This window comes from Hypomesus transpacificus, chromosome 9, assembly GCF_021917145.1.
Source record: "Hypomesus transpacificus isolate Combined female chromosome 9, fHypTra1, whole genome shotgun sequence".
Lineage (NCBI taxonomy): Eukaryota > Metazoa > Chordata > Actinopteri > Osmeriformes > Osmeridae > Hypomesus > Hypomesus transpacificus.
Genome location: NC_061068.1, coordinates 45170 through 72377, shown reverse-complemented (window position 1 = coordinate 72377; position 27208 = coordinate 45170). Strand labels below are relative to the sequence as shown.

The window sequence follows — 27208 nt, the reverse complement described above, 5'->3', positions numbered from 1 at the left end:
AATCTATCAAAATATTTTTATGTATTTTAGGCTAAATATTTTGTGAACAAATAAGCCCTATTGTAGAAAGTAGCCTAGCCTATATATATATTAAAACAAAATAGTCTATTCAATTGTACAAATATAGATATTCATATATGCTATTTCACATCATTTGAATAATAATTCGACTAGAGGGCTAATTTAATACCGTCACAAAGATTTATGAAAGACACATCGTGCTGTCGCATGATCACATGAGCGCGCAAGTCATGAGAAACCCAGCCATTAGGGAAACGCGCAGCTCGCGCACGGTCTATGGAGAACTGCACACATTCGGAGCGATTGGAACAGCGTTAGGCCAAGATCATTTTCAGACAGAATCGGTCGTCGCTCATTTTGTGAGGCGGACTTCCCGACCGGCGGGGATTAAAACGTGCGAGAGCATATGTGTATGAAGGGGGAACATAACAAACAGGATGGTTCGGGAAACCAGACACCTTTGGGTGGGAAATTTACCCGAACATGTTCGAGAGGAGAAAATTGTCGAACATTTTAAACGGTAGGTTACGCAAGAGGGATATGGAGAGGCAGCGCGCGCTCTTCTCAACACTGGTTAGCTAGCTAGCCAACTAGTGCTAGCCGTGACTAACACCGTGCGGCCTGTCGTGTAGGACTATTACTGGATTTACCCGTGTGATTACTCACCAGGAATTATATATTGACAGTTGGGTAAATCACTCACAACTCAAACATAAACGAAAACTAGCTACCTAGGTAGTTTGATGAAACGCGTTGAAGCGCAGTGGCCAGTGAGCCAACATTAGCAAGCTACCATTTTGTCGTTGCTTACTACGCTTGCCAGCTAGCTCATCAAGATCAGGACCCGACTATTGCCTGGATTGTAAATATTAGGGACATGAAACGCCAACTACCCATTATTTCAGAGTAGTTAGCGAAGTTATTACTTAAGCATGTTGGACTAATCATCGCAATAATGTTATACATAATTATAAACGAAAACATTATGAGTTATTAGTGCTACTATTCAATGTACAAACACGAGCCAGCAATTCTTTCCAGCATTAAAACCGAGCCCAGAAACACCAGCTAGCTTGTTACTACTATTAGTATACCACCGTAGCAAGCTGTTAGCAAGCAAGCTAATCGGTTTAAGATATGCTTGCACACCATCAACTATTTGTTATGTTTTTTTGTCACAATTTCATAAGTTTTCAGTTGGGTTCTTCAACAAAGTATAGGTTAAACGAATATTTTTAGTTTTTGAATCCACAAGGAACTCTCATTCGTAGCCATCGTCGGGCTAGCTAACTTGATTGCCAGCGAGAGTAGCAAACTATGCGTACTATTTCGTGAAATGGTCGTTTGTCGTATCAAATAATTAGAGGAGGCATTTGGCTGGTGACTTGTTACGTAGTCATAGTTTTATGTTTATTTTGTGCCCACTGCTCAACGTATCCTAAATCATGCTTGACGTACAATACGTGCTACGATTCTAATAATGCGTAGCGCATGCAGTGGGTCTTTACGATTTGCACAACACAAAGTTGCAAAATACAATTAGTAGACACTGCACCAACGAATTGCAGCATCATTAGTTAATAACCCTAACATAAGCGAAAGCAAACTAAAGCTTAGGGGTTTGGCAAGTTTTTGCAACTGTTGCTGAAACTACAGGGCTGTTGAATGACACAGAATGCCTTAGGACAAACGTAGATGAGAGCAACTTCAATGTCTTGTTCAACTTCTTATTTGTCTCCCCCTCCCTCCCTCCCATTCCCCAGCTATGGACGTGTCGAAAGTGTTAAGGTTCTTCGGAAGCGGGGTTCCGAGGGTGGCGTTGCGGCCTTTGTGGATTTTGTGGATATCAAAAGTGCACAGAAGGCTCACAATGCTGTCAACAAGATGGGCGACAGGGATCTTCGCACTGACTACAATGAACCAGGGTCTGTTCCTAGTGCTGTTCGGGGCCTGGAAGACAACCCGCCCTCTAGCAGTCATGGACGGGACGTTGCAGGATTCTCTAGGGGGGCAGTGGGTCCAGTGTTTGGGCCTCCTGTGTCTCTCCACTCCAGAGAGGGACGTTATGAACGGAGACTAGACGGGTAAGTGGACATGGTCTCCCACTGAAGTGCTGGGGAACTTGGGTGTCAGATAAAAGTATTTATCCCTACAATAACATGATCACACTGTCGGGTTGTAAATCAAAAAAGGGGAATAGATTCCTGAAAATGTCACTTAAAGGTAATCTTTCTAGGGATCGATGCGTTCTCCTGCCTCTTCATCCTGGCCTCGCTCATGGAATCTAAAGCGAAATATTCATTCCATTCTATTTATCATAAGAGGGTATTGTCATTCAAAATGAGGGATATATTAAGTGAAGTGTATCCTGCTTCAAATTTGGATATTACTGGGAATATCCGGGTGAGTGTGGATGTATCACATTTGTTGGAATCTATCCTGGTGAGTTTTTGGATATTTTGTTTTTCCAAAATTTGGGATGTAACTTTGATTTACCCTGGGATTGACGTTACCTGGAAGTAAATCCTTGCCTGTGATGGATTAATCCTTCCGTATTTTCTTTATACTTTGAACATAATTCAGTCAGACAACGTAATCTCAAAATGGATTCCACATCATAGAAGGCAGATGGTGGTTTCCTGGTTGTTTTCTTCTCACCACTTCTCCACTGCTGGACATTTTTTGTGGCTTTGGAACATTGGATACCTATTCCTCTGGATGTAAGTGACACGAACAGGATATAATATATTGTCATTAGGTAGGCATCGTCACAGGGCTGCAATTGTATCTAATTCACCCAACTCATAATTCATTGATTCATGAGTATCTTCAGAAAAAGGAAAATAAATGAGTAGGAGTTTGTTTCAAAAAGTGAAGAAAAACTGGACAACAAGATTATCAAGATCCATGGAGATATTTGATGAAGCTGTGGCCATGAAGACACCTGAAGACTCAGATCTTTGGATATCCGTCTGTTGGAAGTATGTGCAAAGCTCCATGATGGATGTAAGGATGTTGGGTATTGGATGAGTGGGTATAGCTGCCTGTACTGGATTACTCTTCTCCAGGGTGGATTCAGCTGTTTATCCCTTCTGCATCAATATCCAGGGTTATGAATAGAACATTTGATTTTTAAATAAGATTGAATCTGCCCGTCTGTTCCCTGAAAATTATCCCCACCTACCTGAAGACAGCTGGCTGTGTGGATATAGAAGATCGCAAGGAATTAACTCTTACAGAGAAGCAGTGGAATAGGATTACTTGAACCATTTTGGTGAGGGAAGCTTTTTTTTTTTTTTATATGTATTTTTTTTAATGGAAGGTATCCAAAGTAGTTTTGTAGGGTATGATTGACAGCTGCAGAAAAATCCATACCTAATTTTGGCTGTAAGACTAGTCAAGCTTGCTTTCTCGTACCAGAAGACCACAATCAAGGCGGATATATTTTCAGTCTGGCTGGCATCTAGTTCATTTATTGACACATGTCACTTTGGGAAGACTCCCAAATGGCCTGGTGTGACTGCAGCTTTTCTCTAATACTAATTTATTTTTAATCAAATTGTTCTGTATTTTCCCGCATAAGATGAATTCCATCAAGACATTTCTTTGCTTATTTTGTTTTCTTCCTTTTTCCATCCAATGAAGAAATTAAGTAATTTTGGATTATACATCAACAGCCTTCCTACCCTAACTTGTGCTACTCGTACTCGATAGTTGGAGATTACATACACGTCACAACAGAGGAAATGTTTTTGCTCGACTTAGATCGAAACAATTTTTTCCCTTTGTTTTTCATTCGGCTCTTACAATTCTGACAACCTAGATTGTATTTGGATTATATGTTCGGTAACTTCTTTTCAACAAGGTTGGTATTGTTCTGCCCTCTGCATCTCTCTTTCTCTTTTCCTAACCCAAACTTTGCACCTTGTCTTTTTCCTTGTCTTCTGCACTAATTGGTAGAGCTTTTAGACAGAAAAGCGCAGCTGTTTGGGCCAGAAGGCTTCTTAAAATGCCTTTTGTGCCAATGGCTTGCTTTGCAGTTCTCTTCCTCACTGTCTCTCTCTCTCCAGTTCATTCTTTTGCTTTTGCTGCCTTTAGTAAGAATTAATTAAGCTATCAGCCAAAACACCTTGGTCTTAGCTGTCCTAATATCTGGTCTTAGCAGTGTGTAGACAAAACACAAAAACCACGATGGTATATTTTTTTTTGCAATAATAAGAATATTTAACAGATGCTTTTATCCAAAACGACTCGCTATACAGAAGTTGAGGTGAGAATGGTAAAACATAATCCTGTACTTTAAGGGATTTCATAACTCAACAGACACACTGTGCCCCAACAGACACATTGTACATGTTCATTATTTATGTTTATTGACTGTTGAAGTCTCATCCCCTTAATTCAATTAAGTGTCTACGCTAGGGTGGGTTACTTGATGTAGTATCTACGCTATGGTGGGTTACTTGATGTAGTATCTATGCTAGGGTGGGTTACTTGATGTAGTATCTATGCTAGGGTGGGTTACTTGATGTAGTATCTATGCTAGGGTGGGTTACTTGATGTAGTATCTATGCTAGGGTGGGTTACTTGATGTAGTATCTATGCTAGGGTGGGTTACTTGATGTAGTATCTATGCTAGGGTGGGTTACTTGATGTAGTATCTATGCTAGGGTGGGTTACTTGATGTAGTATCTATGCTAGGGTGGGTTACTTGATGTAGTATCTATGCTAGGGTGGGTTACTTGATGTAGTATCTATGCTAGGGTGGGTTACTTGATGTAGTATCTATGCTAGGGTGGGTTACTTGATGTAGTATCTATGCTAGGGTGGGTTACTTGATGTAGTATCTACGCTAGGGTGGGTTGCTTGATGTAGTATACGCTAGGGTGGGTTACTTGATGTAGTATCTACGCTAGGGTGGGTTACTTGATGTAGTATCTACGCTAGGGTGGGTTACTTGATGTAGTATCTATGCTAGGGTGGGTTACTTGATGTAGTATCTACGCTAGGGTGGGTTGCTTGATGTAGTATACGCTAGGGTGGGTTACTTGATGTAGTTTCTATGCTAGGGTGGGTTACTTGATGTAGTATCTATGCTAGGGTGGGTTACTTGATGTAGTATCTATGCTAGGGTGGGTTACTTGATGTAGTATCTACGCTAGGGTGGGTTACTTGATGTAGTATCTACGCTAGGGTGGGTTACTTGATGTAGTATCTATGCTAGGGTGGGTTACTTGATGTAGTATCTACGCTAGGGTGGGTTACTTGATGTAGTATCTACGCTAGGGTGGGTTACTTGATGTAGTATCTATGCTAGGGTGGGTTACTTGATGTAGAATACACTAGGGTGGGTTACTTGATGTAGTATACACTAGGGTGGTTACTTGATGTAATCTGGGAGCATAACCCAGATGTTTGACTACAAACTGATTAGCCTAGATACTAGTGGAAAATAATGTTCAGTTTTAGCGTCAACAGCTATAATTTGAATGAACAAAATTCCTTTCCATGTTTTTTTTCAGTTAGTCGAATCCCAGACGTCTGGCTTTCCATAGATCCCGCTCAGCTTTGTCCCTGTTTGAATATGCCTTGAGGATGACATTTAACAGTGCACTGCCTATTTCAGTAAATCATTGATAAATGTTTATGGGTATTGCTTTTAACCTGCCAATTTTTCAAATGTTCAAGTCGTTTTTTCCGCAAGAATAACTCCCAGTCTTTCCCTGTCTTGTAATCTCTCCTTCCGTTTCACAGGACCTCGGACAGCCGGGAGCGTGCGTATGATCACAGCCCTTATGGACATCATGAACGTGGTGGCACTTTTGACAGGCAGCGTCACTACAACGCAGACTATTATCGCGATCGTTCCATGTTTGCAGCTGGCCCGGGCCCGGGTGGCACCGCGATCAGTGCGAGCTTCGACACCCCAGAGCCACATTTCGAGCCCAGAATCCGAGACCCTTTTACTATGACCAGCGGGTCGCGTCGTGACCTCTATAGAGAAGACAGGGGGCGCAGAGTGGACAGAACTTACCATCACCGCCGTAGTCGTTCGTCTCATTCCTCACAGTCCAGACACCCTTCCCCTCAAAGGACCACGGGACAGACACCCAAAGCCCCCAATTCCCCCAAAAGAGCCCCACTTTCCCCGGGGAGAGCTCCACACTCTCGGTCCCATAGTCGGTCCTCTAGTTCCGATTCGGTCAGCAGCACTAGCAGCACGGGCAGTGGCAGGTAGGTCACGCTTGTGATTTTTCATTATACCCTTTAGTACCATTTCTGTAAACAACCTGTCCTGTAATGTAAGGGGGGGGGGGGGGACAGTCACTTATTCTATTTAGTCAGATTCTTTACAGTAAACGTGTGGCTTGGGAATGGGAATCAGGAATTGTACTTTTGTCTGTTTTGACAGCAGCGATTCAAACAGCAGCTCAAGTGATGGGTCTCGTGCTCGTTCGGTACAGTCCTCTGCCACACACGGCCCTCCCTCTCAGCCTTCCATGGGTCTGGATACAGATGAACCACGCAGAAGCTTTGGAATAAGGGTGCAGAACCTTCCAGTGCGCTCCACAGGTGAGACAAACACGCTGTGTGCAGCTTGTAAGCAGTGTTATGTTGTTATTATTGGATATTATGCAGTGTTTCCCACAGATTAGAAAGTTATTTGTGGCGGGGGTGGGGCATGTTCCATGTCAGATGGGGGGGGGGTTAAATAATTCCTTTGTTAATATTTTGTTACACAGAACTTAATATTAATCCAAAATGATTCACACCTGCGCAAAATCGACAACAAACAAATTATTTCTGCATATGCAGATAGCAAAGCTAGTGCTAAATAACTATTTAACTGGTCGGCTCCATGACGTTAGGTAAGTAGCTAGCTCCTGAGACTTTTCACCAAAAGAACAAGGGAACCTTCAGGGAAAGGAAATGCAGCTGAACGAATACGCTGCTTGTTTTAACTTAAATAGTGTAAAAAAAAAGGTTTTACCAAACGCAATATGTGGCGGCCAGTGTTGATTCCGTGGCGCACCGCCATGAATTAGTCTTGTGGGGGAAACACTTATGTTGTCAGACTGTGATTATAATGTACTGTATAACACTGAGTGCAAGAAAGGCGCATTGCAAATTCAATGTATTATTATTGTTATGCACTTTGACTTTGGATCACAGACTATTTGAATGTGTTTTCGAGGCTGTTAAAAGGCTATCTCAGTGCAGCCTCACCTACATTTAACTCTTCTTTCCCCTCTCCAGACACCAGTTTGAAAGATGGACTCTTCCATGAGTTCAAGAAACATGGGAAAGTGACATCAGTGCAGATCCATGGGGCCTCTGAAGAGCGATATGGCCTTGTGTTCTTCAGGCAGCAGGAGGACCAGGAGAAGGCTCTCACCGTCTCCAAAGGAAAACTTTTCTTTGGAATGCTCATCGAGGTCACTGCCTGGAATGGCCCTGGTATGAACTGCAGAGGAATGGGCGACTCAAATTTGTGTCTGTGTTACTTTAACGCTACATACATTTAAATATGTACATTAAGCATTATTTTATGTCCTGTCCTGTTCCGCTAACCAATGTTGTTTGTTGACTCCTAGAAACCGAGAGTGAGAATGAATTTAGGCCTTTGGATGGACGGATCGATGAGTTCCACCCTAAGGCCACAAGGACCCTGTTTATAGGGAATCTGGAGAAGACTACCAGTTACCAACAACTCCTCGACATCTTCCAACGCTTTGGAGAAATTGTGGTATGTGTTGAATTACAACCCAAGTTTAGAAGGTTCCAGGGGAAACGTTATTGCTTAATTTTTGTAGATATGTTAGCTAAGAGTTATGTTTGCTTGTCTTTCTGCAGGACATTGACATTAAAAAAGTCAACGGTGTTCCTCAATACGCCTTTGTGCAGTACTCTGATATTGCCAGCGTTTGCAAAGCTATTAAGAAGATGGATGGAGAGTATCTGGGAAGCAACAGACTCAAGGTATTTGAGTTGTGTGCAGTATAATCCCCAACATAGGAAGACCTTGTATTTGGATAGTATCATCGCCCTAAACTGTGGAGTTGTGTATCATGTTTTTAATGTTATTTTTGCAGCTGGGGTTTGGGAAGAGCATGCCAACAACATGTGTCTGGCTCGATGGTTTGGCATCTAACATCACTGACCAGTACCTCACACGCCATTTCTGCCGTTATGGACATGTAGTTAAGGTCAGTTTAGTGTTATTTGTATCTTTTGCATTCTTTGACATTGAGCATATCTACTGAGGGACAAACTTTGGAGAAAAAAAAATAAGAATTTTTCTTTTTGCAGGTTGTGTTTGACAGATTGAAAGGGATGGCTCTTGTCTTGTACAACAACACTGACTTTGCACAAGCAGCTGTCCGAGAGACCAAAGGGTGGAAAATTGGTGGTAACAAAATAAAGGTAAGGAAAATGCAAGGAATCTGTACGCTAGTGTCTGAGATTGACAAGACTTATATAAAAAAATATATTTTCATGCTTGTTTTTGTGCAGGTGGATTTTGCCAGTCAAGAGAGTCAGATGGCTTTCTATCGCTCTATGCAGGCCTCAGGGCAAGACATCAGAGAAATCAGAGACATCTATGAAATTCCAACTGAAAGAAGGTATGGTTCACTTAAACATTAGAATAATGTGTATTGGACAGATTTTCTGGATGGTCAATATGGCGATTGTTGTAAGTAGTTGCCTTGTGACATTTTTTGTAATATATTAGTTTCTGCTTGTCACCCCCCCCCCCCAATTTGTGGTTTACAGAGAGGAACGTAGACCTCCATACCACGAGTTCACAGCTGAAAGAGCTTACTATGAGAATGTTCGCACCCCTGGAGTCTACCCAGAAGACCCCAGGCGAGACTATCCTGCCCGCAGTAGAGAACGTTTTACTGAACTGGAGCATTACCAGGGGGATCACTTTGACCCACGGTTCCACGAAGATCCCAGGGAGTACAGGGACTATCGAGATCCTTTCGAGCAAGACATTCGAAAATACACATACATTCAGAGGGAGAGAGAAAGGGAGCGCGAACGTTTTGAGGCTGACCGTGGCAGGTGGAGCCCCTCTCACGGACGACGTCCAATCACCCCTGCCGTTTCCCCTTCGCCATCTGAGCGCGCCCCCAGAGATTCTGAACGACGGGTCTACAGCCAGTCCTCTGAGAGAAGTGGCAGTTGCAGCTCCCTCTCACCACCACACTTCGACAAAGCTGACAAGACTCCACTGGAACATGGCGCCAAGACTGATAGGTTGGACAAAGACACACAACTGCCCCCGGCTGAGCGTGGCCCTGGAGCTGAGAAAAGCAAACGTGGACGGCGGAAGGAGAAAGCTGACAAAGAGAAGGGTGAGAAGATTAAATTGAGAAAAGGAAAGGTTCAATCTCCCAGTGTCCCACCTACCGAGACAGAGTTGGAGACTAGCCTTGAAGCGGGTTTTGGAAGGGGAAAGGTTTCAGACCAAGACAGCATCGAGAGGCAGCGATATAAAGGGGATAGTGATCCTTCTACAAATCAGACAGCGTCAACATCTCGCCATGATCCTCTTAAAAGTGAGAGACTTGACGTGGTAAAGGCTGAGGGTGTAGAGGTGGATGGAAAAAGTAGATCCAAGAAACACCAAAAGGGCGACGTAGGAAATGATGGGAAAGACGTATCTGTAGATTCTGATCGCCTTGCAGCAAGAAAAAGACGCTTTGGAGATGCCAGTGGAAAGACCATCAGACAAAAAAGGAGTAGATTGGAGGATGAAGATGGGAATCAAATTCAAGATTTTGGACCTAGCACTGCAGTTGAGAGTGACAGCAAGCTAAAAGATCCACAGCGGAGAGATTCTAGGTCCAAAACCGAAAGAATGGTATTTCTCAGCAGTCATAAGGAAGGGCAAGATTCTGGGGCCAGAGGACAGGGAGAACCGTCAGAGGGGCCCATTGACCCGGTGGACTTGAACCGTCTTCCAGGGAACATAACATCCAGAAGGTATTCCCATGAGGACAGTGTGGACCAGGACACTAAAGATCAAGAACAACACGCCATTTTCAAATATGGTCCACCGACAACGGACAACGACAAAAGTGGAAAGGAACGGGAAGAGCATGTGGATATTGACCTGTCTCAGAGTTACCGGAAACAAATGGAGCAAAATAGAAGGCTCCACCAACAGCTGCAGGAGTCTGACAAATCAGAGAAACCAGGAAGTCCACTAGGTGTTGAAACTGATGATCTTGAGCCCCGAAGTCTTGTGCATGAAGTGGGTAAGCCACCTCAAGATGTAACAGATAATTTCCCATCTCATAAACTTAAAAAACTAGATCAGTTTGACATGCAGGATGCAAGTAGTAAAAGGGAGCGTGTCTACCGGAGACAGAAAAGTGAGGATCCTGAGTGGAACAGCACTGCCTCTCTGGGATTGCAGCACTTTTCCCACCATGCAGATGATGAATTTGCTGACTTTTCAAACCTCAGGGAAGTTAAAGCTGAGGATAAAGTACATCCAGAGTTGGAGCTAGCAGACAAGCGGACGCATACCACTCAAATATCCAAGCCAAGCACTCCTCTGCATGGAAGTGATGAAGACCAGCAAAAGCGTTGGGAGAGCCGAGTCAAGCAAGATTTGTTACCTGACTTGAACTTCAGCAGAAGTCTTGGGAAAAACCTGCATAATCGGAAACGGTTGGAGTATGGAATTGGACATGATTTGGAACCTGGGGAAGTACGATCTGACTCAGAAGAAGACAGAGAGAACAAACCGCACTCTCCAATGCCCTCTACATCGGTGCCTTTCTCCGAGAGGCCAAGGGGTGACAGATTTTCAGATCCCAAGCTAGCCACCCTGGAGAGGAACAAGTTCTACTCCTTTGCACTTGACCAGACCATCACACCAGATACAAAGGCGCTGTTAGAGCGTGCTAAATGCCTGTCCTCCTCGAGGGAAGATAACTGGTCTTTCTTGGACTATGACTCTCACTTTGCGGGTTTGCGTAGCCAAAAAGATATTGAGAAGGTGGAACCAACACCACGACCTACACCTTCTTGGTACATGAAGAAAAAGAAAATTCGCAGTGGGTCTGAAGACAAAGTAGATGATAGAAAGGAAGAACCTAAGCCAGAAGAGCACGAACGCAGGGAGTTGTTTGCTTCCCGTTTCCTTCACAGCTCAATCTTTGAGCAGGATTCTAGACGCCTGCAGCACCTAGAAAGAAGGCATGAGGACCCAGAGCATGGCCAGAGCCAACAAACTGGTCAACAAGGCACGACAGACACACAGCCAGACTCTGAGCCAGTTGTCCTGTTCCATAGTCGGTTTTTGGAGCTTACACGACTGCAGCAACAAAAAGGGAAGGACCAACTGCAACAAGAAGTTAAAAGGGGAAATCTTGTCGATGAGAATAAAACTGAAAAACCAATTGATCAAGAACCGCAACCTCTGCAGGTACCTAAAGTCGCAGAGCCCCCTTTGGAGCCAGATATCAAACCTGTTAGCCCTGCAGAGGAGCGCATATCTTCTGAGTCGCCCCTTGTGCTCAATTTAGGCATTTCACTTGCACCTAAGGAGATGTCTCCACAGGATGAAAAACGTGTAATTAGAAGTCCATCTCCAGATATAATACCAGTATCTATGGTTACGGAAGAGAATAAATACAACAAACAACAATCTTCAACCCCACCCTACCCACAAGTTGAGATTCCACCTCCTGCAGCTGAGGGTGTTGTGGCCCCTGAGCCAGCTCCTCCACCAGGCAAATTTAAATCCTCACCAAGTGAAGAGAAATCTGAAGATGTGACTCCAGTTGTAAAATCCATGGTTGAGTCGTCCTGTGACATTGATGGTGGTACTCAAGAAGCATCGGTAAGCGGTTCTGAACCAGAGCTAGAGCCGGGACTTGAGCAAGCCACATCTGAACTAACTGAACTGAAAGTTCCTTCACTTCCTGACACTGCTGAGGAGATGGATGTTTCAAAATTTGAGGAGTCTTACACTGCCAAAACAGAAACCCTCTCGGATACGGAAAATAAACTTGATCAAGATAAAGTGCCTGTTTACGTTGAAGCAAGCGAAGAACCAGTTTCGCCTCCTCAAAAGACTAAAAACAAAAAGAGTAAGTCCTCTCCTATTCAAGTTGCTCCTGCCTCTTTTACTTCTGTATCTAGTACTGAGAAACCTGTCACACGAAAGAGTGAACGCATTGATAAAGAAAAGCTCAAACGAGCATCATCGCCAAGAGGAGAGTCTTCAAAGATCAGTTCTGATTGTAAATCCACAGCCAAGTCTCCAATACACGGAGCAGACTCTGAGCAAGGCTCAGAGCAGAGCATATCAACTGGACGAGCAAGGCGCAGAAATGTTAAATCTGTCTATGCAACTCCACTTGACGATGAGACACGAACAGGAAAGGACGCGTCAGAGTCACCACGTTCTGCACGGAAACGTGGTGGTGACAAGGATGCTCCACCGCAGCAAAATGAAGAGCAGGATTCCCTTGTTCCGAATACCTCGAAAAGGGGACGTCCACCCAAGAATCGAAGACAGGGATATGACGCTTCAAGAAAAGGTGATAGGTCAAAAATGGACACCAAAGACATTGACTCAAACGAATCAGAGAGTGGGGAAAAAATCCCTAAAGCCTCGAAAGGTCGTCATTCTCCGTATGCTTACAAAGGGTCAGGTCAAGTAGCCCAGTCCGGAAGCAGTAAAGGAGAAAAATCAGATATTCCTGATGATGTTCAACAGCAGACAGATATTTCAGAGGATGACAGTTTGGCTCCACAAGATCCATTGGTGTCTAAAGACAATTCATCTTTACATGATGTGACAAAGAAAGAAGAGAAAATCAAGCAACTGGTAACAGATAAAAGGGATCAAGACAAAGACAAGAATAACCCACCCGAAGACGAGGCGTTTGAATCTGTATCAAGTGAGAAAGGTGTCGAGGCCCTAGTTATAGATGAACAGCCCTCTTTGGAAGACAAGAAAACTGCTAGAGGAAAATCAGCCAAGTTGACACGGACCCCAAAGTCTCCAGTTCTCAAGAACTTAAAAATTAGACTGAATGTCACAGAGGTGAAAGATTTACTTCAGTTAGGAGATGACGAGGCAGGAAACCAAGAGGATTACTTAAAAAAGACCAAACCAAGCGACTCAAATGACCAGCTGTTAGAGTGTAGTCAGAGTAAGGAAGAAAGTCCCAGTAATGAGAACAATGAAGAGGAAATGCCAGATGCTCAGCCTCCCCTGGATCCCTCTCAAGAACTAGAGCTGGTCCAAGCTGTGGAGAACATTGCTAAACTTACAGGTCCAACCCTACCTACAGACCCACAGCCCCCCACTCCACCAGTCCCCGCTACAGAAGTGAAATGTGACACGGAGGAGGAAAAACCAAACAATCCTGCCAGTGAGAATGAACTAATGGCTGCCATTGATTCGATTACTGCTGAGGAGGCAACTGTTCCTTTGGCTCAAGATCCAGTAATTGCTCCTGCTGCTGTAGAGTCAGATACGGAAATTAATGCCTTCATCCAGCCAGTCAAGGGAATAGAACCAACAATACAAACATCCTCTTCTCAGGGTGAGGCTCCTTTCCCTAACACGCCCAAGAAAAATTTAAAGGGGCGAGCAAAAACACCCAAACGGCCAAAAAGCCAAAAGCCAAGCAAAAAGGAACCCAGCAAAGAAAGCTTGTCAGAACCTGAGAGCTCCTCCATCGCAACATCTGACAGCACATCCTCCAACACTCAGACCATAGTAGAATGTCATTCGTCATCTGCTGGTGTCATTACAGCCACATCTTGGAAGCCAGAGCCTGAACCATTGGTTGCCAAGGTTGCAGATGGGACAGCTGAATCAAAAGTATTACCTGTAGAGCCACCTCAACATATCAAACCCGTCTACCCTTCTACTAAAAGTCCTAACTGTCCCAAACCTCAACAACCACCACCTGAGTGCATCTCACCCTCGTTGTCTCCACCCCCTAGCCGACCAAGTGTCAGGCCTCTACAGCCAAGTAGGATCCCAGTTTCCCCACCTGATTGGCGCAGCCAGTCAAAAGACACAGGATTCCAATCTGCAGTGTTACCAGGCCCCTTTGAAAATCAGTCGCCTCCCTCTGACCATGAAAGCTTGGATCCTGATCATAACACAAGTGACTTAAGACGCATTCTAATTAAGAATAAAAACGTTTCACTTCCAGGAATCAGTTCCCTTTCTGGCAATTTGGCAATCCCCACCCCTAATAATCCCCACATATCCGAAAACACTCCACTGGTTGCTGTGCCAAATAAAATCCCACTCTCTGAAAGTAGACCACCACCTCATCCAGCTCAGCCTATAGTCCGACCCCCTGCCTCCCTACCATCTCCTGAGACAAAGTCAGTTGTATCTGTCATTGCGTCCACTGCCACTGTCATCAGCCGTGTTTGTAATCCTCCTGATTTGGAAGAAAAGGGGAATGCCACTGGAGCAAATCCCGGTATGGAAATGCAACTTCCCAAACCAACCTACCGATCCAGCATGGAGGATGGTGGTTCATACCATGGGCCATCAGTCGGTGAGGAGGGGGGAAGTGCTGGACGTTTTTTGGTTGAGAGCTCCACTCTTAGTACTGGATCAAACCCAGGGCTAAGAGTGAACACCTCAGAAGGTGTGGTAGTTTTGAGTCATTCTGGGCAAAAAAGGGAAGGCCCTCTTCGCCTCTTTGCGAAAATAAGCCAGATCCCACCTGCAACAGCAGTTGACATGGAATCTCAGCAGCTTGTATCAATGCCCCAAATAAAACAGGAAATGTATACCCACCCACAGTCAAGCAATCCGAAGTGTCCTCCAACGTCAGCTGACCATGGTCACCCAGCTAAGACACAGCAGGCGGTGTCCTCCATAAAACAAGAAAACACAGGTTTGGAAAAGATGGAGTCTCACTACCAGCCTGGGACTCAAGGAGGAGTTGTAAAGCGCCTTCCGCAAGCAGTTGGAGGTCAACAGGTGATTGGATACCATCATTCAGACTTTACTATGTTGCTAAAGCATCCAAAGAAAGTAGAAGGAGCAGATGCACTGAATTCTGATGGGGGAAAGCTGTCTTGGACGTCTGCCATAAGTCCAGCAATAAGTCCTCACTTGCCCTCGCCAGCTGGCAACCACGTTGGCTTTGTCTCTGCCACAGCTGGTGACCGAACTCCGTCTCATCTCAGTGGCGTGAAACAGGAGCCCCGTTCTCCACGAAAGTCAGCCCACCCTCATTCTCCATTCTCGTCTCAGATAGGCTCCTCTTCCCCCAAAGGTATCCCAGTGATGTTAACCTCAGGCTTGCCAACCATGCAGCAGTATGTCACCAGTGTCCACCACCCAGAGCAGTCGGTGATCATGCCTCCTCACAGCGCTCATGGTGCCTTGGGAAGGATGTCTCCGCACCGTGGAGCCCAAACTATTCCCATGGCGCATCTTGTCCAGGGGGAAGTGAGGGTGAACACCCCGCCCCTTTCTGCAATGAATTTTGGTATCCATGGAGAACCCCATGCCTCTCCATGGTCAGGCCCGATGCAGCAGCGGCCCCCCTCACCCCAGACTGTCGGCAGGGACATGGTGCTCAAGGTGAACCCTGGCACCGTGAGGAGCCACGAGGGGGAGCAAGAGGATCCCAGGCGCTTTCATCCGGCTGCTGGAAGGCCATCTGCCACTCAAGTGAAACCAGAGACGATGCAGCCAGATCCCCGTTCAGCTCTGCGCAGCGGCATACAGATGGACCAGTACATCACGTCACCCAGGGACGTGCGTGTGCTCATGCATCACCCGCAAGGAGAGCGCGCTGGCCCAGAGCCGCATACGGGGGGACACATTCAGGAAACACTCCCGCCTTCCTCAACCTCCAGCAGCATCGCCTCGTCCATGTCTCCAAGAGCTCACCTGCTGTCTAAAGGCGTGTCGGAGAAGGATGGACCAAAGCCGCAAGAAGCTAAAAGGCCACACTCTCCCAGCAAGGATGGGATGATGGGTGTTCGAACCCCTGTGTCAGCTATAGCATCTCCTCAACGGGTTCAACTGATGGCGTCAGGAACAGGGAGCTCCTTTCCAGAATACTCCACCATCTACAGCAACACGAGGGGCATCCATTCTCAAGTCACCGAGTCATCTACTGTAGGGATCCAAGCGCCTGTCAACATAACATCAGCTCTGGTGAGTTTAAACAATGCAGGCTTTTTGGAATAGTACAACAATTTGTGGATTTCTGCTTTCCGGTGGCATAACATAAATGTCATTACTTAACCATATGTTTAATGTTGTCCTTAGGGTGGGGAGCATAGCCAGGCACAAACTGGACACCAGCCTGTCAACATGGTGCAACTTCTCACGGTGAGGCATCGATCAGTAGGACGAACAGACGACAAGGAGTCAGTTAGATTCATTTGAAGCTGGTTCTTGTTGTGTTTTTAATATTTTAATTTTTGTTTGTACTTTTCCATTTGAGCAGAAGTACCCAATTGTGTGGCAAGGCCTGCTGGCGCTGAAAAATGACACAGCTGCTGTCCAACTGCATTTTGTCTGTGGCAACAAAGCCTTGGCTGTGCGGTCACTGCCACAGCCACTGCCAGAGGGAGGCCAGTTGCTCCGAATTGTCCAGAGGATGAGACTAGAGGCCTCTCAACTTGAAGGAGTGGCAAGAAGAATGACAGTAAGTGTATTCAGGCTTTACCTGGATGTTGTAAGCTTGCTTGAATTTGTGATTTGATTGGCCAATTGTGAAGTGCTTGGCACACAGGAAATGAGAAGTGGAAACCAAACTTGTGGAACCCTTGTGTTTACACACACACACACAATTGCACTTTTATACAAATAGACAAAAATGTATAAGACAATATTCATGTAAAAAATCTTGGGTGCCCAAGACTTCTGAACTTTGTATGTGTTTTCACACTCTGCTCTCTGTGCTTAAGGGGGAAAGTGAGTTCTGTCTCCTCCTTGCTCTGCCGTGTGGACGAGACCAGGATGATGTCCTGAACCAGACCCAGACCCTGAAAGCCGCCTTCATCAACTACCTGCAAGCCAAGTTAGCTGCTGGTATCATCAATGTTCCTAACCCGGGCTCCAATCAGGTATGCATTTTAATGAAGTTACAAGTTTCAGCGGTTCTGAACCAGAGCTAGGGCCAGGACTTGAGCAAGCCACATCTGAACAATGCTATTCACCTACTTGTCATTATTTTTGATTAAATGTGGAGGGGGGGGGGGGGGTGTATTTTTATGCCATTCAACTACCTGTCATTTGTTTTGATGAAATGTGAAAGGTTAGGAAATATTTCAGATCATAGGTCACTAATGACAACTGCCATTTGTCTTCTTTTTTCCCCCCACTTCACCACACAGCCTGCCTATGTGTTGCAAATCTTCCCACCTTGCGAGTTTTCAGAGAGCCATTTGTCCCGGCTAGCTCCCGATCTCCTAAACCGGATCTCTAGTATCTCCCCGCACCTCATGATTGTCATCACAACCGTATAATAGCCCCTCCTCGCCCACCTAGCAGCCACCTCATCAGGGGACGATATTAACGGCAAGACTCAGGAAACGAGAGGAACGGAAGGATTTTTGTTCTTGGAGACATTGGGAATGTTAAGGAAACGTCCTATTGGAACTTAAATTTTTCCCTGTCACTCAATTTTTTTGGTCACTCCTGCCTGGTAATTTAGTCCTTCTTACAAGCTCGGGATGGACTGAACCAGAGCTCTGTTCTATATGTGCAGTCTGATTTGACCATTTTCTCTGCTGTATTTGTATTTATTTGGGAGTATTTTTGTTGTTGTGGGGAGATACTTTAATGTAAAGGAAACGAAAATCAGGATCTTGATGAACAAGGATGAGTGAAAACTGGGTGGCCTTTTTTCTGTATTAATCTTTTAATGATTGTGTCATTTTCAATTCTATATAGGAAAAGGATCATTGAAGCTGTTATTCCACAGCGACAAAAGACATTTCCACATGCATTTTAAGTACAATAATAATGTACAAAGGTTATTTTCCAGCCTTTCCTATAGATTTAATTAACTTCAAAAACTATTAGAACATGTAGAGAGGACCATGTCAGCCAATCAACTCCTTATTTCACCAGCTCTGCTGTTCCATTTTCGGTCTACTGAACCAGGCTCAGAATCAATCGAGTGGGATTTAGGAGTTTTTGAAATACTGGACTCTGTAAATATTTTAAATATTTGACTAAATGGAACTTGGACAACTTGACACAGAGACTTGCAACCATGAATATACAAGATGCTGAGATTTGGGAAGAACAAACAAGGTTTGTGAGGAAGTAGAATTCAACCCTTGGTTTTGTGATGTAAATACTTGTGACGAGGCAGGTTGGTGAACTCTTGTGTGGAGTTTGGAGAGGGCACTTCACATTTTGTTACTCAAATAAAAAAACAATCCAGAAAACTTGAATGTTAAAGTGATGAGCTCTTTTATATCATAATGATGTTTGTCCTTTTGAGGTGCTCTGTTTGAAATAAATGCTTAGAACATTGTATCCCAAATCTTCCAAGAAACCTTATACTGGTATGGTATATGATTACTCAGTCTGGTGCAACATGCCAGAAGTAGGCTACGTTTTAATAACTGGAGGCTCAAAGGGGAAGTAATGCCATTTTTTTTGCATTTTCAATCTAATTCCTCTTGGCAAATGTAATTACTCAAAGTCCTTGCTTTGTCAAAATAACATTAGATTTGATTGCACACATTTTCGAAGATTTTATACAAACTGCCTTTAGAACATGGAAGGTCCACTAACTATCTTTTAAATAAGAAAATGTAAAACTACAAAAACAGCGAGACAACGAGTGAACTAACAAGAAATAAAATGCAGAATAATAAATACATTTGAGGTTTATTTTAATCTAGTACATTCTTATACATATAAATCAAGGACAGTTTTCAGAGAGTATTTAAATTGTAAATCATAAACATAATGTATGGTAATTGGTATTGAAGTATCAAAGTTTACAACAAACTATATACACTATATGCAAATATCCTGCCATCTGCACGTGTGTGAACAATTTGGATGCCTTAATGTTTCAAGTCTACACTGGAACCAAACAGAGCTACCAGTTGGTCTTCATAATTGGAGATGTTCCTCTTCATAATCTCTTTACACGGACCAAGCAACCGCTCAAAAGCCTGAATGTCTATTACTGAGGGAGAAAAGAACAGACAGAAAGGGAAGAAAACAAGTTATATTTATACGATAACAGGAAGTAGCCAATAAGTGTTTCAATCAAGACACTCGTATTGATCATTTATTGATAATGATAGACATGGGAATAGGTTTGACTTTGGAGTGGAGTAAGGTATCTAGGGGAAGCAAATGGAGTAATAACCCCCCCAGATGGACATTAACATACAGACAACACAGGAAGATGGTGGAGGGTGGCTGCAGCATGAGATAATACAACAGCCAGGGTTGTGTGTACAAGCATCCATTCTGCATTATATTGCTGACCTATAGTGGACCAATGGGCTTGAAGTAGGCTAACACGGGTGTAGTTGATGACTGGGATGATGTGCGCTTGAACTAGGCTTCACTCTTGTTAACCGGTTAATGGATATTGAACTTACCCAGGCACTTGGTTACTCCGACAGCATAGACTGATGCTGCTCGTGGCTTGTTGGTCACCAGAGCCAACTCCCCAAAGTACTGTCCCCTGTGACAGCGGGCTATCTCCACCTCTGTGTTATCCTGCTGACCTGCGTTCGTCTGCAGACAGACGTGGTTGATGGTTCCAGCAACAGCAAAAGGTCACCAGCAACCAAAAACATTTACCATGACACATAATTAACTCAAAGCCCTGCATTATGCAACCAAGCGTACACAGGCGAAAAGTGATGTAAAAAATTATAAAGAAAAGGAAGACGAAAGGAGGATTTTACACACTTTGCTTTTCATCATGATCTTCACTTCCCCTGACTCCACAATGTAGAAACAGTCAGCCTTTTCCCCCTGAGAAAAAAATAGAAAAATACACAAACTTTATAGAATTACAAGGCCACAGATATATTGTGTATACTGCTAACAGTGAACTGGCTACCTGCATGATGAGACGCTCCTCATCTTTGAACACTCTTACTCCCAGAACATCTACGATCTTCATTCTCTCAGACAGCTAAAGAAAGTTGGGTTGTGACAAAGGAACAGAAAATACGTATTTATTAAGGGTCTTCAATCTGTAGAGCTCAGGAAAACTCAAAAAGAGAAAACCCCTGTGTCTGTTGTACCAACACGTACCTCCAGAGACCTCAGAAGGGGAACACATTCGATGAAGGCATCGTACATCCTCCTCTTTTTGGCATTGTTTTTCACAATCAGTCTGTGAAATGTGGCCCGATCCTGAAAAGAAAAAGACACACACATACAATGAAAACAACAAGCTACAGTGCTGTGCAAAAGTCTTAAGCACAATTCAAATTCATGCAAAAATGCTTTAAGAAATAATGATATTAAAAGGCTACAAAAACACTTTTATACTGCCACACAAATAAATAAGACAAAATGTCCATATATATATATATATTTAAACATGCTTGTAGGCTACAATACATCACATTGCCCAGCTGGCCCGGTTACTCACCAGACCCCACAGCGCCCCCTCCTGAGTGGCGATGATAGTTGCAGCTCGTGGGGTGTTATACATGAGTGCCAATTCCCCGAAACTGCCCTTGTTATCATACGTCCCCACGCGCAGCCCAACGCCATCTTTCTGGACTACGATATCATACACACCCCTTTAACAGAGAGGACAGGAGGATCAAGGGGACGGGAGCCTTCTTCTAGAGCCTCTGAACACACGCATTCATACAAATCCTCTCACATGCAGCGAAATGGTTTTCTCTACACCAACACACACCTCTCGATGACGTAGAAGTTGTCTCCGTCGCTCCCCTGGTCTATTATGTGCTCCTGGGATATGACGCGTACCTCGAACATGCCGTCTAGTACCTCTGAGAATTGTTCCTGTGTGTGTCGGGAGTGGGATTTACACGCACACACAAAAATGTAAAAACAAACATATTTGTATATTATGTTTTTATTCATGGAGAACAGCGCTTTCTTTACCTGGTCTAGGGTTTTAAACAATAGTATGTCTCTGCATGCGTCCTGGAGGCTGCATCGCTGCTCGTCGGTCTTGGGGTGCACCACCCGAGGCTCCAATTCATCGTCCTCGTCGTCGTCTGGGTTATAGGCCTCCGCACACACTGAGGGAACACAAGTGTTGTGACACGTGAGGCTATCCTCGGGACGAATGAGAGAGGGAAACTAAGAACGGAGGAAAAAACAACCCGTTGGAACCATCACACAAGATTAATACTGACCTGATACTCTGCGGTTATATTTCTGGGATGAGGGCAATACAGGCAGGGAGACTGCGAGAGAGAGAGAGTGGGAGAGGTGTTGTAACCCCAAAATACATATTTAAAAAATGACTTACAATATTCCAATTACTTATTTTTCTCTGAAAACATGTAGGCCCATCCCAACAGAGAGATCATGTGATTTTTAAAGAAGACTGATCTGACTGCATCCGAGTAAATGTTAGGACAAGAATAGCATTCACTGAGAACACTATCAGCTGATCATCTATCACGCTGTACGCGTGTGAGACATAGTAAAGATAACACGACAAAGAACATAACAAATGGCTGAATTAAAATAAAAAGTATCACTCACACAAAACGTCCGACTCTTCGTCGTCTTCCTCATTTGATTCATCTAATGAGTTGTCTTCAAAAGACACCCCTTTTCTGATTGATTTGACCGGACACTCTTTCACTTGCTTGACATTACGGCTATCTCGTAGATGAGTGAAATGCTGTATAGCAAATTCGACCAGATCCGGAGGCCTGCGTCGCAGAACTTCCACAGTATATGCTTGCAGTAACTCCGTCAAACCAACTGGAATCTGAACACTCATCTCACAACCTTGGAAGTTTATCTGTTGAAGTTTAAATTGCAGTTTATTGTTAGCATTAATCTTTCATAGGCTGTGCAATGTAGCCAACAATGGCATAGACCAGGGAGGACAATTTATTTTGACATTGGTCTTTTGATCCGGCAAACCAGGGTCAATCGGGAAATCCATGTTGTTTCTCGGTGATATCCTACCTCTAAAAACGTATTAGTAAGCACGAAACCGAAGAGTAAAATTGACGGCAAACTAGAGATAACCAATTCGAATGCATGTCAGAGATATAGGCTGGGCTCAGTGAGATCAGACATGCGGTCAAATTGCCTATATAGTAGCTAAATGTCAAAGTTGACATAATGCACACTAACGTCTTGATAACTAATGATAAAAAGCCTACCTTATGATGTTGCCTTCTCGGTGATCCGTTTTAGTCTGACATTTCTCATACATTTGATAAGTGCGCCTTTGCCCCCCGGCGAGCCCACCCATTTCCCCTACACCCGAACCCCCCCGCTCACGTCCGCTGACAGACTGGTCTATAGGCCTACCGGCTCCACATTTAGACCAATAGCCTATCGGAAAGTATCGAACGAGTCTTTTCAGATCAAATCTAATTAACGGTTGTCTAACCTTTTGTGTTTTGGAGCGTGACAATTATTCGTGCTCTGTCCACTCTAAAGCTTCAAAGGTTTTGGGAGGATGTTTTTGCAACTGTAGATGAAAGAGTCAGTCACAGGTGACCATCAAAGTGTCAGCTAACGTTGATAACATATTAAATGTTTTAACAAACATAACCGTTTTGATAGCCAGCAAAAAAAAATCACAGCAACAAAGTCTGCACTAACTTAGTTATTAGGGCTCACTTTCTGTTGCCATGGAACAGCATCTCAGTCTGTGTGCTGGAAGAAAAAGTCACGAAAACGTTTCCTTGGACCTTTCGTTGCAAATCCATGGTAACTGCTAACCCTAAAGTATATAAGACTAATTTAAGGTTGTATTTACAAAACAGTATTCATACTGTTGACTATCGACAGTTTAGGGTTGCCAACTCCCCTAAACAATTACAATATTCCCCTTTACAACAGGCAATGTGGGCCTTATTGTTTAAAACAGACAAAACTGGCCTTGCAAAAGAGTAGTCTTTTACAATGTTTCAAATCCTTTAATTTTATTTGTATTTACATACATAAGACAAACAATGCCCTTCCCACTGAAAAATCATAATGTTATGGCTTCACAACCACTAGATTAGAGCACATCATAATTAGCTCAAGCTCAAGAACTAATGCTAATCATTTGGTTATCTGGTTCATTCATTCAGACATGAATGTGACCACAGTGAACGTATCTATGTCCAGATCTGTTGTGACTGGAACACACATTGTAAGAAGATGCACCTACTCCCTGACATACAGATATATTCAAGTCTGTAAAGGTAAGGCACATGTTCAGTTCCTTATCGATATAAAAAACAACATAACAAAAACACACAAAGTACAGAAGAAGGGACATTTAACCTGTGTGTGTTGGTGACGTGCACCTCCAACCATGATCATGTCACTGTATCAGCATGTTCCCTTGTTGGACTTTGCGTGTGTTTGTGTTTGTTTATTCTACAAGGTGTCTGTATGTGTGTATCAATGAATCACAGTCTGATATGAGACGTGCGTTTTAAAAGCATGTGGTGGACTCCGTTAGCTAGGGACCTGATCTAGATCACAAGTTGGGTGCCGCCCAGTTCAGGAACTTCATGGCAAGCTCAAATCCTAGGAAGCAGGCCTGAGGAAAATAAAGAAACAGACGTCAATATGTACATTTATTTTTTTGTTTTTCATTCAACATTCATGTAACTAGGTCCAAAACGTCAATAACTGAGAGGGAAAGATGACGACACAACGTCAATATCCACAACTGACCCAGAAAATTCGGAATGATCTATGTTTTCACACTACGACACAATATCACTGTTGGGGTTCGCCTCAGCAGTTAGAGTGGTAAAACGCAGAGCTGGATAAAAGACGAGGAAACCGAATCCCATTGAGAAAAAAGACGAGTCACAGGAAGACACGTAATCGCAGCGGGAGAGGCGAGTTCACTTGAGAGTTGTGTACAGGTTAAACGGCGGCTGGTCTTGTTGTCGGTTACTTACCGCGTTAGCGGGGAAAGCTCGGAGCATGACGGCGGTGAAGCCCTTGTAGAGAGAACCTACTCCCTCCTCTCTCAGCAGCTCACGAAGAACATCCCGGAATCCGTTAGGATACTTTCCCTCTGGAGCTGTGTGTGTGAGTGTGTGTGTGTGACAGTGTGAGTGTGTGTGTGTGACAGTGTGAGTGTGTGTGTGTGACAGTGTGTTGTTGCGTGTTAGTGAGAGCTCAGGTCAGACATTTCACTCACATTATATTTCTTATCGTTTATCCTAATAAAGTGTACAAGGCCGGTTACAAAGGACCCACCTGTTTGGAAGCGGGACTTGAGCACATCAGGGGGTATGGCCACGGCCCAGTTGAAGATCCCAGCCATGCCTCCAGCAAACAGAATACTGGGAACACTCAGCTCATTGGGGCTGCAGAGAAACAGCAGTTAGTCTGCACATGTGTTACACACTCACTGATATATAACACACACACACTCACTGATATATAACATACACACTCACTGATATATAACATACACATTCACTGATATATAACACACACACACTCACTGATATATAACATACACACTCACTGATATATAACACACACACACACACACTCACTGATATATAACATACACACTCACTGATATATAACATACACACACTCACTGATATATAACATACACACTCACTGATATATAACATACACACTCACTGATATATAACACACACACACTCACTGATATATAACATACACACTCACTAACTGATATATAACACACACACACTCACTGATATATAACATACACACTCACTGATATATAACACACACACTCACTGATATATAACATACACACTCACTGATATATAACATACACATTCACTGATATATAACAGACACTCACTAGTCAACACATCAAACATCTGTACTGCGCTGACAGGGTATGAAAGTTGTGTTTTGTGTATTAAATTCATACCTTGAGAAAACTTTTCTAAAATCATTAGATGCTCGTATAGGGTGGGACTAGCGGTGGAACAACACTCACCTTTTTCCCGCTGGTGTGAGAATACGCTTTAGCCATTCGTAGGTCATGAAGTACATCCCGCTGGCCGGCACATCTCAAATCAGAGCAACAAACAGTTCATTTAGAAAACTACAAGCTCCCAGTCATTCACTTTGATCACACAGCGAGTACCATCATTCACTGGACAGTGACCATGTTTTTTTGGTATTTAATTTCTGTTCTCTAGCACTTTCAGTTTGAGAAGACAAAAGGACAGCGAGGTGGAAGTCCAGACTGGTAGCTTTAATGAGGGGATTTTCCCTCCATATAGGATGAATGGTTTGGACAGGACAGAACACTATGATGTAATGGGAGCAGACCAGACCAGCCCTGTCCTCACAGCCAGTACCTCTCATCAGGGTCAGAGCAGTGCCTTTGTAGATGCCCTTAATACCGCTCTCTCTGTACAGCTGCTTCACACAGTCCATGGGCCCGGCGTACTTCACCTCGCCACTAGCTGCCTGGATCTATATATACACACACACACGTTACCACACACACACACGTTACCACACACACACACGTTACCACACACACACGTTACCACACACACATAAACACACACATACACACGTTACCACACACACACGTAACCACATACATACAAGCATGTATTTTTGCCCCAGGCTTGGCGCTGCGTAACGGCCCTCTCACCTGCAGCAGACACTTGATGCGCTCTCCTGGTGCCATGATGGCGGTGGTGAACACACCGGACAGCATCCCAGCAGCAAACAGCTGGTGATATCTGGAAGGACCCACAGAGGATGAGGCGCTTCCTACCCCCCAACGTGTCAAGATCTTTTTACAGTTTTATTGTAAATTGTACAGCACTTTGGTACCTTTTGTGGGTGTGCTTTATAAATGCATTTTGATTGGTTGAAGACAAACTCACACAGGTGTGTATACACAGTCACTTACTTCAGGATCTCGTCTGGAGTTTTCTGCTGAAGCTTCTTGCCCATGCCGAAACCAAAGAAGCAGACGGCGAACATCGGAGTCACTCCGATGATTGGAGCTGCCATGCCCTTGTACAAGCCTTTTATCCCCTGTGCATGAGCAGAAAATAAAAATAAATAAGAAAATTGCAACCAACACATTAAATATTTACATTTGTCTTTCTCTCTACACCCCCACCTCTTTGGCAAGTGTCTTTTTGAAACAATCAAAGGTGCCATAATACTGGGGTATCTGTCCTGGTACAGGCTTGGGTTGTGTCTGTATACGAACCTGAGGATTAAACAGACACAAATTGAAGGAACAGGAGAGCAGACCAAACAATATAGTATTTAAATGCATTCGTCAAAACATACGGATTTGAACGGCATTACAGTTTATACTGCGCGGGACAACCAGTAACGTGACAAGCCAAACCTGCTCAGGACTTTGGTTACGTCATGGGTCAGTACGTTATTGTTACAGCACTGATTCGTAAATGCTTTAATCAATACATTAGCTAACTACATATCAATAAGCTGTCTGTGAGTAGGACATTGTTTCCATGTCGTTATTTTAATCTGAATGGCTTGTTAGGTAAGATACGACAAGCCCAAGGGTTAACAATTTTGGGGAACATTTCAATATATAGTGCAAACAGGTAACCTAATAAACGAACATTCTTTCAAACTATCTTACTTTTATTGTGTCGAGAGGGTGTCCAGCAAAGACCAAACAGACACCACCAAACCCGCCTGCTACAAAGTTTTTTCCTGGACTGATGGTCTGCGACATGATTCCTCCTTTCCCTTAAAAATAGAAAAGAACCCTCAGAAAAAGGTAAAGTAGTCGGCGGTAACAAGTGAGGACGTACAAACCTGTGTAGCCGCTGCAGTTTTCTGTCAAGCTGCAAAGACCTTTCACCCAGATCACTGCCCGGACGGAGTTTACAGTAACACCATACACGTTCTTTGTCCGTCTATAATTGCTGTCCGACCAGAATAGTATGATATTTCTACCCTGTTAGAGCTCAAGTCACATATAAATAGGGCCCTAAACGGTTCACCAAATTATATAATGGTAAACTCAAATACTATTTT

General features: G+C 43.8%; 2 protein-coding genes across 5 annotated transcripts; one reads left to right on the top strand and one right to left on the bottom strand.

Annotated features, from left to right (window-relative positions):
* Positions 1-285: 285 nt before the first annotated feature.
* Positions 286-18450, top strand: si:ch1073-335m2.2 (msx2-interacting protein). Of its 4 annotated transcripts, XM_047025970.1 has the most exons (16): positions 286-541; positions 1785-2105; positions 2258-3295; positions 5776-6255; positions 6434-6594; positions 7279-7479; positions 7617-7768; positions 7876-8001; positions 8115-8228; positions 8332-8445; positions 8536-8645; positions 8797-16201; positions 16316-16378; positions 16497-16697; positions 16960-17118; positions 17389-18450. In XM_047025970.1, the coding sequence occupies exons 4-16, from the start codon at positions 5891-5893 to the stop codon at positions 17518-17520; spliced, it is 9303 nt and encodes a 3100-aa protein (XP_046881926.1). In that variant the 5' UTR covers positions 286-541; positions 1785-2105; positions 2258-3295; positions 5776-5890; the 3' UTR covers positions 17521-18450. The 4 variants fall into 4 exon arrangements, with proteins under 4 accessions (XP_046881926.1, XP_046881924.1, XP_046881923.1 ...); XM_047025968.1 differs by lacking the exon at positions 2258-3295 and having other exon boundaries at positions 6437-6594; XM_047025967.1 differs by lacking the exon at positions 2258-3295.
* Positions 17897-27077, bottom strand: prkar2ab (protein kinase, cAMP-dependent, regulatory, type II, alpha, B). The gene is given in 17 exon segments (XM_047025971.1): positions 17897-19205; positions 19630-19768; positions 19946-20011; positions 20100-20174; positions 20297-20398; positions 20640-20793; positions 20916-21022; positions 21125-21264; positions 21382-21432; positions 21737-21980; positions 25154-25230; positions 25525-25642; positions 25830-25920; positions 26094-26221; positions 26310-26402; positions 26808-26917; positions 26987-27077. Coding segments are annotated over 16 exon segments (1806 nt in total). The 5' UTR covers positions 26904-26917; positions 26987-27077; the 3' UTR covers positions 17897-19080.
* Between the last annotated feature and the right edge of the window lie 131 nt (positions 27078-27208).

Excerpts from the sequence above, each read along its gene's own strand:
- si:ch1073-335m2.2 (XM_047025967.1), top strand. The coding sequence starts at position 459 with ATGGTTCGGGAAACCAGACACCTTTGGGTGGGAAATTTACCCGAACAT. Across the intron at positions 7,769-7,875 it reads AACGCTTTGGAGAAATTGTG|GACATTGACATTAAAAAAGT; the intron begins GTATGTGTTGAA and ends GTCTTTCTGCAG. Across the intron at positions 8,002-8,114 it reads TGGGAAGCAACAGACTCAAG|CTGGGGTTTGGGAAGAGCAT; the intron begins GTATTTGAGTTG and ends TTATTTTTGCAG.